The 9,273-nt window shown below is 55.5% G+C and overlaps 1 protein-coding gene across 1 annotated transcript; it reads left to right on the forward strand.

Moving 5' to 3' along the window:
* The first annotated feature begins 7,887 nt into the window (after positions 1-7,887).
* FOXB1 (forkhead box B1) lies at positions 7,888-8,850 on the forward strand. The gene has a single exon (XM_058847137.1). The coding sequence runs from the start codon at positions 7,888-7,890 to the stop codon at positions 8,848-8,850; it is 963 nt and encodes a 320-aa protein (XP_058703120.1).
* Positions 8,851-9,273: the final 423 nt, after the last annotated feature.

Genomic DNA, 9,273 nt, shown 5'->3' on the forward strand with positions numbered 1-9,273 from the left:
ATACAAATGCATATTTATTATACACATGTAGGCATTAACAATGTAAATTACACCGCCAGCGCTTGCTGGTTGTTTATTCATTAGATCTTTAGAAAATCTACATTGCCTGCAGATAGCGGGATGATAATGTGAAATACACAAGCAGTTTACCCAGGCAGCTCCGCCCGGCTCCGCGGAGCCCCACGCGGGGCTGCCAACAGGTCCGCGGGGCTCAGCGCCGGCCCCGGCTCCCTTCCGCTACCGGGGCTGCTGCTTAAAAGGGGCATTTACCTTGACGAGAAAACGGCCGTGCCGACTGAAACTGCCGTCACTCAAAATACAGAGCAAGGGTTTTACAGGTCGCGGCTCAGGAGAGAGAGAACTTGGACAAAAATACTTCCTAGTGGAAGAAACACGAAAGAGCTCTTGTGTGAATGACAGCGCAGACATCTCGCTCTCAGAGCTCAAAAAGCTTTGCCATTCCCAATGCCTTTTATTCTCATGTAAAATCTTTGCTAGCCAAAAGGGGAAAAAAAATCGTCTATCAAATTCTATCCTCTTTGGCTGGTTGAATGCTATATGACTACCATATCTCTCGATAATAAATACGGAGAAAAAAAAATCTATGGGAAGAAATCACTGCGGAGAAATATTTTCTAAAGCTATATCTAAAGAATCTCTTCCAGGAATGAAATATTAAAGAAGGTTAATATGGTTTTCACTGCAGAGTTGGGGGTTGATGGGAAGACGGGAGCTTGGCTCGCGTCGTGAGTACAAGCGGTCGGGAGCTGAGGCGGGCGGAGGATGTCAACAGATGTAAGGAAGCGATGGAAGCCTCCGGACCGGGGAAACGCAATGAGCGCTTCCCCTGCAGCGGCCAGCCTGGCCTGGCACGGTCCCGCACTGCCCTCCAGCCCCGCTGCACGGGCCCCGAGCGTGCGGGACCCTCCACCGCCGAGCCGCCTCCCGGAGCCCCCGATCCCCCTCGCCGCGGGCTCCCCGGGCGCTGAGCCCGGCCCGCAGCTCGGGGAGGGGAGAGCTCGGGGACGGGAGAGCTCGGCGAGGGGAGAGCTCGGGGAGGGCCGAGCAACCCCTCTGCTTTGGTGGACACGCGGCGTGGCCGTGGAAGCGCTGTCGCTTCCCCGCGGGACGCAGTGCGAGGGCCGGGGGGGCTCTGGCGGGCGCTGCTGTCCCGTCCCGTCCCGTCCCGTCGCAGCGAGGAGCGGGGCCCGGCGGGGCAGCGAGGGAGGGGATCCCAGCGCTCGGGAATTGTGCTCTTGTCCCCGGGCAGCTCGGTGGGTGGCGGCCGGGCGGGGGGCGCTGCGGCAGGAAGGGAAAGCGCAGAGCCCCGGCGCCCACACAGTCACAGCGCACCCCCCCACCGCGCTGAGCCTTCGCGGCGGCAACTTACGGAGCTGTTTGCAAACATGCCCCCCGTCAACAGAGAGAAAACACAAGCATTCAAAGTTCCGACCCTAATTAAAGCCCGGCTCGTTAAAGACTTCACACAATGCAGGAAAAAGTTTTCCCGAGCCTGAATTCCGCAAGCGGTTATTACCTCTGCCTATAAAGACGGAAAATAACTGTAACGTGCGCGCCATTATTCTTACCGATATGCAATTTAAAATCATCGTCGATTGTCATAAAAACCATTTCACAATGTTTGGCTAAGTAATAACTTAGTAATTTAAAGGTGGTTTTGCCGGGCGACACGCACATGCAATTCAAGAAAGATTTACATTGCTTACGGATTTTGAACCGCCGTTCTGATTGCAGCGAGAACGGGACTCAGCCTATTTTTTCTTGCTTTCTGGTTTTGCACAGAACACCGAGACAAGAGCGGACTGTAAGAGAAAGCGTGAATGGGATGAGCACGTCTTGTAAAAAAAGGCTCATGATAAGAAATAAAGTTTATGAAACGGATGGATCTGGAAAGAAGAGTCCTTGAAAAAAAAAAAATAAAAGACAGAAAAGAAAGAAAGAAAAGGGGGGAAAAAAAGGAAAATCAAGTTTGCTCCACCCAGCTATTAACCAAAACACAATACCTTTTTCTGGGTGGTACTGCACAGAAGTTGATTCAGTTTTGACAATGTTGTTTAGCTATCATTTGCTATTTTGAATGAATGGGAGCAATCCCCCTTTTTACAACAGTTGTTTCCTATTATGGAGAGGTGCAGCAGTTGAGGGCAGACATGTGAAAGTGGCTGTTTGATTCCCTTTTTCATCCCCCTGACCCTGCCTTTGTCCCTCCTCACCCTGGGAATGTCACGCCTCACTACTTCACTTTGAGATGCTCTAGAAAGTGGCTTTGTTATTCCCTTTTAGACATACACGAAATTGTTCTCATTCCCCCTGCTGTAAAAGATACTTCAAATTGGGACTCGGTTCACAAGTGCAATGCAATTTGGCTTAGCTCAACCTTTGTTCTGCTTGTACAAATGACCAAACAGTGCACACATTATACAGTTGATCTACTGCTCCCTTTACACCAGAGTTAGCGGCTGGGAGAAAAGCAAGTTAATCCCTTCAATACTAAGGTGGCATTTTCAATATTTCCTACAATGTGAGAAGGAGAAGAGAGGGCAGCTTGAAATGCGACATTTGTTTAAAAGGGAAGATTAAAAAGAAAAAGTTTGCGAGGCCTCCCCTGATACTTCTCCGAATAAATAAATAAACAAACCAACAAATCCCAAACGTAGATAAAGACTCCAGCACCTCCGGGAAGGCAAGGGAAGTTTACCACAAAGACAGGCTCTCAATAACGTCGAGACCCAAGCTGGAATCCGCGCTACCAGCGCAGTGCTTAACAAAACGCTGGGGAGTCACGGCTGATGCACCTGCGAGCCCCGGGAGGGGAGGGGAGCCGGGCCGGCAGCCCAGGCCGGGGCAGCGCTGTGTGCCCATCCCGGGCTCACGCACTCCCTGGAACCCCGGCACTCCTCCGAGCCGTCCTAGGGAGAGGCTGAGGTGCCGCGTTTACCGGAGCGCGGTTTTACCTCCGGCGGCAGAAGGAAAAGGGCTCTCCCAGGAAACCGGCTCCGATCAGGAGCTCTGGGACAGCCCCAAGAGCCATGAGTCTCCTCTAGGGCTTAAGGAATTCGGGTGGTCCCAGCGAGGGCTCTGTGCACGCTGGAAAAGCGCGAAACGGCTGCTCGGGGCCCGAGGCCGGCAGCGATGGGTGCGGGGGACACGGGGGTCGCTCCGGCCTCGGGTGAGCCCCGGCAGAGCCGCAGCGGGGCCAAGGGCCGGCTCGGGCTGGAGGGGCTTGAGATCCCCGACGGGGCAGCCGAGGACAGCCGGCTCTCAGGAGGGTGACAGCAGCGAGGAGCGAGTGGGCAGAGAGAGAGGTGGCAGGGCAGGGCAGGACAGGGCAGGGCAGGACAGGGCAGGGCAGGGCAGGACAGGGCAGGGCAGGGCAGGACAGGGCAGGACAGGGCAGGGCAGGGGCGGCCGAGAGCGCTGCCCAGCGCAGGGAGCCCCGCCGCCCGCCCCGGCCCCCCGGGCACAAAGCGCACTGCACATCCCGAGCTACCGGGAACACAGGTTTGGGGAGCAGTTCTCAGTCCGGCCTTGACAGGCAGGGGGAGTTTGTTTAATGCTCATTGGGAAAGGAACAAAATCCTTTTGAAAGGGCGCTAAGTAGTTTCACACCAAAGCGGCAGATTTGGGGAAGAATGTGGGGTTGGACAAAGCCCTGCCGTTCCCAGAGCGGCCGGAGCTCTTCGGAAACAGCACCGGGAATTGAAGCACACAGAAAAGCAGGAGACCCCAAGTATCCTGGCTTCCTTCTCAGCCCCCGAGAGCAGAAGAAGCAGAAACATAAAAAAAAAAAAAAAAAAAAAAAAAAAAAAAAAAAAGGCCGAGGCTTAGCCGAAACGCAGCCACAACCAACAGCCCGCAGTTGACTTTCCAAAACGGGGGAAGCTTGCTCAGAGACTGGCATTGTGTTTTGCAGCCTAGGAAACCCTAAGAAGCTGGTACTTCCCCCCTCCTTTCTCTTTTCTCCCAACTGGTTTGTAAATATTAACAAGGTTGTGAGTATTCTCTCACACAGAGTGGATTTTTTATCCTTGGAAAACTTCTTGGCTTCCCCCCACAGCCCCTCTCCCACTCCTCCCCTCTGCAAAGCTACACACCTGCTTGCAGCCACAAGGATTCAAAATCAATATTGTATTTGTCACTTTTCCATCTCCTTTTCCTCTCTCAGCAGCCCTGCTTGCCACTGAGGCGAATTGTGGATTTATGGAGGAAAATTAGCATAAATTATTACCAAACCTGTAAACGTGTGTGGTCTTGCTTGTGGGAAAGGGGGCTATTGCAAACCTTCCATGCAGAAAGGTGGTCCATGATGGGCTCCATGCAAAGGCTGAATGGCTCTTGCACGAAATAGATTTCCATTGGGTTTGCACATTGATATAATTGACTTATGTGTATTTTATACAGTTTTCCCAACACTTCCTCTGAGCTCCTTATTTGAATTAGTCTTCAGCAAAACGTCTGTTTGTTTTGGTTTCCCACACAATGGATTTGGATTCACTTCACCTTCCCTAATGTTGGCTTTCAAAGCTGAAGGGAAATGTTACAATTGCATTTAAATCCTATATTGCCCAAGTCTATCATCTGTGGCTGTGCTTAGCACGAGGTGAAACTTTAGGTATCAATTACTGGGTTGACTTTGCCTGCCCTACCCCTCCAATCACACATTCCTTTGCAATGGAAAAAAAGAAAAAAAAAGAAAAACAAGAAAAAAAAAAAAAAAACAAACCACCGGGCACCTTACAGCCATACCTCGTTTGCACTCGGAGTAGCAAATGACAACGGAAGTCTACTTTAACTTTATAGCTTGAGGGTTCCTTTTTGTGTCAGCGGTTGGTTTGGTTTGGTTTTTTTTCTTTCTTCGAAAAGAAAAGGTACCGGCAAAAAAAGGAAGAGAATTATTTGTCAGTTTGTGGATTTTCTCAGCTGTCTTTTAGACAGGCATCCCAGGAGTGAACTTGGGCCGAGAGACAAAACCCGGATTGGGGGGTATTAGAAGTTGGGGTGGGGGAACTGGGTATGTGGTGTGTGTGGGAGGGAAGTGCCCCCTACACCCACATTTTTGGGGCTCTCAGTACAAAAACAGAAGCCTTCTGTCTGGTGTTAGGGGATGCTGGGAGGAATCTCTCCTCATTTCAGAGCATTGTCTTTCTTACCCTCTAACAAATATCCATCGTCTCATCATCTCTTACACCACCCCACCCCCCCCCAAAAAAAAAAAGTTTGGAGGCTGCCTTGCTGCCCTGCCCGGTTGGATGAAGCATCTCGGAGCCGATGAACTGAGCAAGGCAACTCCCGGGCCCTTCTCTGCAAGGGGCAGAGGGTGGCATGTGCCAGCTCTTCCTCCTCCTCGAAGGGCTCGTTAGCTCGGCAGCGCGGCCCGCTCGGCTTCTCGGATTCCTAGAAACACAATTATTTACTCATTATTCTCTAAACGACATCCTGCCCCGAGAGAGAGGGATTAGATGGGACGGAGGGCTGCCGGGTTGGGCTGAAGGGAGCACGGTTTGCACACACGAGCTCGGCGCTGGCTGGGATGTGAATGAAAGGCGTTTTGAGGGTCCGGCCAGGTTTGGGGGAGCCCTGCCTGGTGGGGACCGTCCCTCCGAGCAGGCTCCGAGGCTCTCGCAGGGCCCGGCTCTCAGCAGCCGCGCTGTACAGAGCCGCCGCCGCTCTCCCTCCCCCAAGCCGGCTATTTTTGCTGAATTAAGAAGGTGACATTATTCTTCTTTTCAAGTACTTCTGTTAATATTGAAAAACGTGCGCTTGCATTCCAAGCGCGCGCGCTCAGCCTCTGCAGCCATTTCAATATTAATGAAATTGTTTAATCTCCTAAATTCATCGTGTTTAAGTTACGTTTTGGTGAGTTATTGACCAACTCCGAAAATATTGTTAATGGAGGTGATGTGTATTCACCACAAAGGCTCTTCCTCTCCGGGCTCGCAGCTCCCGAGACAATCTTCAGCTCTGGCTCTAGGGTGACAGGATGCTCCGCAGCCTCGGGAATACACATCGTGCAAACTTCCCTCCTGCGCCAGGACAAGCCTGGGACCTTCCGGGCCTCATCCTTCCCCCAGAACACCCGGCTGGCAGCCTGGGTTGCGGTTCCAGGATCGGGCCTCGGTTCCCGGGGAGGAGGGTTCCGTGCATCGGAAAGAGCCGCGACTCGGCTGTTCCACGTCCTGTCTGCTCCCACACACACAAGTGCGCACCGAGAAGCACACAGGCAGGCGAACAGTCTGAGACACATCATGCAAATCCCGCAGAAGACGTCAGGATGACGATGTTTATCAGAGTGACCGCTGACACGGAGCCATTAGCCCAGAGCAGCTCTGCGGGACCCCCAGCCTCGAGGCCGGAGGGAGCACAGCGGACACTCCCCGGTCCCGCGAGCAGAGCGGCGGCTTGAGGAGCTCCTTACCGAGCACACCGGGGCCACGGCACCGTCAGGAGCCCCTGAGCTCTGGTGCACTGAGAGCAACTCCCGCATCTTTACACCAAAAGGTCCGCGGAACCAGAGCAGCGGTCCTGCATGGGCTGGGGCGGGGTGGGAGGGTGAGGGTGAGGGTGAGGGGGGACTTCCCGGGGTGGCTCCCCAGGAGCCCCGCTCATACCGCTCCTCGAAAGAACCTTCGCTCGGGGAGAGCGGATTTGGCAAAGAGAAAGTCCCTCGTTACAGGGGAAAAGGCTCGCCTTAAGTTAGCCAACAATACAAATCAGATAACAATGCAGAACAAACAGAATACCACAGCCAAGCAATTTCCATGTCAAACATCCCACTGCTCGGTACCTCCATTTGTAAGTGTGAATTGCAGACTAAGCTTCCTGAAAAGTCCACAGAGAGGTTAGTGCATACCTTCCCCCCACCCCCAGCCACCGGGTACCATCGCGCTGCAATTCCGCTGGCGGAGCCTTTTCACCCCTCGCCTTGTCTTCAAATGGAAATGATTCCCATTGGCCCAAGGTGTCCATGTAAATAGGTGTAAATGAAACCAGATTATGCCTTTCTCTCCAGCCCCCTCCTCCCTGCTCCCCTCCCCCTGCTCCCAAGGCGATTGTCATATGATAGCAAAGAAGTGGCACATTAATGAAGCGCCTCTACAGGGGTCTTTTCTGCTCATGTCACCACATAAAACTATCAGATGGTTAGAGGAAGGACATGGAGGCAACTAGTTAGCTCATCGCCGTTGCAGAGAAGAAAACAAGCCTCTGCTACAGTGCAGCTGCCGGTGGTGTAAAAGAAGCTGATTCAGCCCGCGGAGGCGAAGGGAGGGGGTGTACGAGAGGATTCCCAAAACCAAGCCAGCTCGCTGCCTCCTCAGGACTAAACCGGAGCAGCGTGGCCGCGGAAGGGGCGAGAGACACACCGGGGGAGAGCGCTGGGAAAGAGTCCGGACTCTCAGCTGCGTCCCGGATGCGGACTGTCAACTTCCAGCAACTTTAAGGTGGGCATATGCAGGGGCTGGCATGGAGTTGGGTGGGAGTCGAGGGGAGGGGATGGGGTCCCCTTCTCCTCGCCGAGACCAGAAGACAGAGCTATCACTAGAGTAACTTTACGGACGCGGGCTCCTGCGGGAAGGCCAGGCTGAGGGAGGCCGGAGCTGGGAGAAGCACATCGCTTTTCCCCCTGCGGCGGCAAAGGGCTCCGGACTGTTTTCTCCTGCCCTCGTCTGCACCTCACCGTCCCCCCTTCCGAGGGCTGAGATCCACCGTGTCCCTTCCCTTCCTTTCTCCAGCCCGGCCCCAGAGCCACCGGTTGACCCGACTGGGTGCCCGTGCAAATCCCCTCGGACTGACCCCTCTACCCCCTCCTCCCGCCCCCCTCCCCTTGTCGCTGCCCTTCTGCAGATCTCCGCGGGTCGCCGAGCGAAGATGCCTCGCCCGGGCAGAAACACTTACAGCGATCAGAAGCCTCCCTACTCCTACATCTCGCTGACCGCCATGGCAATCCAGAGCTCCCCGGAGAAGATGCTGCCCCTGAGCGAGATCTACAAGTTCATCATGGACCGCTTCCCCTACTATCGGGAGAACACACAGCGCTGGCAGAACTCCCTCCGCCACAACCTCTCCTTCAACGACTGCTTCATCAAGATCCCTCGCCGCCCCGACCAGCCGGGCAAGGGCAGTTTCTGGGCGCTGCACCCCAGCTGCGGGGACATGTTCGAGAACGGCAGCTTCCTGCGCCGCCGCAAGCGCTTCAAGGTGGTCAAGTCGGACCACCTGGCCCCCAGCAAGCCGGCGGACGCGGCGCAGTACCTGCAGCAGCAAGCGAAGCTGCGGCTCAGCGCCCTTGCGGCCACCGGCACCCACCTGCCCCAGATGTCCACGTACAATCTCGGCGTGTCCCAGCCCTCCAGCTTCAAGCACCCCTTCGCCATCGAGAACATAATCGCCAGAGAGTACAAGATGCCCGGGGGCCTCGCCTTTTCCACGATGCAGCCCATGCCGACCGCCTACCCCCTCCCCAATCAATTGACTACGGTGGGCAGCTCCATTGGCACGGGCTGGCCCCACATGTACGGCTCCGGCATGATCGACACCGCCACCCCCATCTCCATGGCCAGCAGCGAGTACGGCGCCTACGGCGTGCCCATCAAACCGCTCTGCCATGGGGGGCAGACTTTGCCGGCCATTCCCGTCCCCATCAAGCCGACCCCTGCAGCGGTGCCAGCCCTGCCCGCCCTGCCCGCGCCCATCCCCACCATCCTCTCGAACTCGCCGCCCTCCCTGAGCCCCACGTCCTCGCAGACGGCCACCAGCCAAAGCAGCCCGGCCACCCCCAGCGAGACTCTCACCAGCCCGGCGCCCGCCCTGCACTCCGTGGCTGTGCACTGACCCGGGCCGCCTGCACGGACGCTGCCTTCCCCTTTCTCCCAAAGTTTCCTCGGAGCTCTCCTCCCTCCCCTTCTCTCCCCTCCTTCCGCTTCTTTCCCCTCTCCTCTCTACTCTTTTCCTCGAAAGCAGAGACAGCTCCCCGCGGGAAACTGAGGTTTGCCGTTCGCGTGAGCTCCCTTTCCGCTTCGCCCCTTCAGCCGAGCCCTCCCTCGCGGCTCGGCTTCTCCCCCGCTTCTGAACTTTGTTTTCCGTTCTTCTGAGGCGAAAGGAACCGGCCCGGCCCGCCCCCTCCCGCCCGGTAGGAGCTGCCACTTGCATCGCTAGTTTTCCAAAAGTACTTCAGGCATCTTCGATTTGTCGGCGACCAGGCGAGCCTGGCTCGGCGATGCCCCTTCCCCTTCTTTTGTCTGGGGAAAAGCGGGG

The sequence above is a fragment of the Poecile atricapillus genome, chromosome 11 (genome assembly GCF_030490865.1).
Source record: "Poecile atricapillus isolate bPoeAtr1 chromosome 11, bPoeAtr1.hap1, whole genome shotgun sequence".
In the NCBI taxonomy this organism is placed as follows: Eukaryota; Metazoa; Chordata; class Aves; order Passeriformes; family Paridae; genus Poecile; species Poecile atricapillus.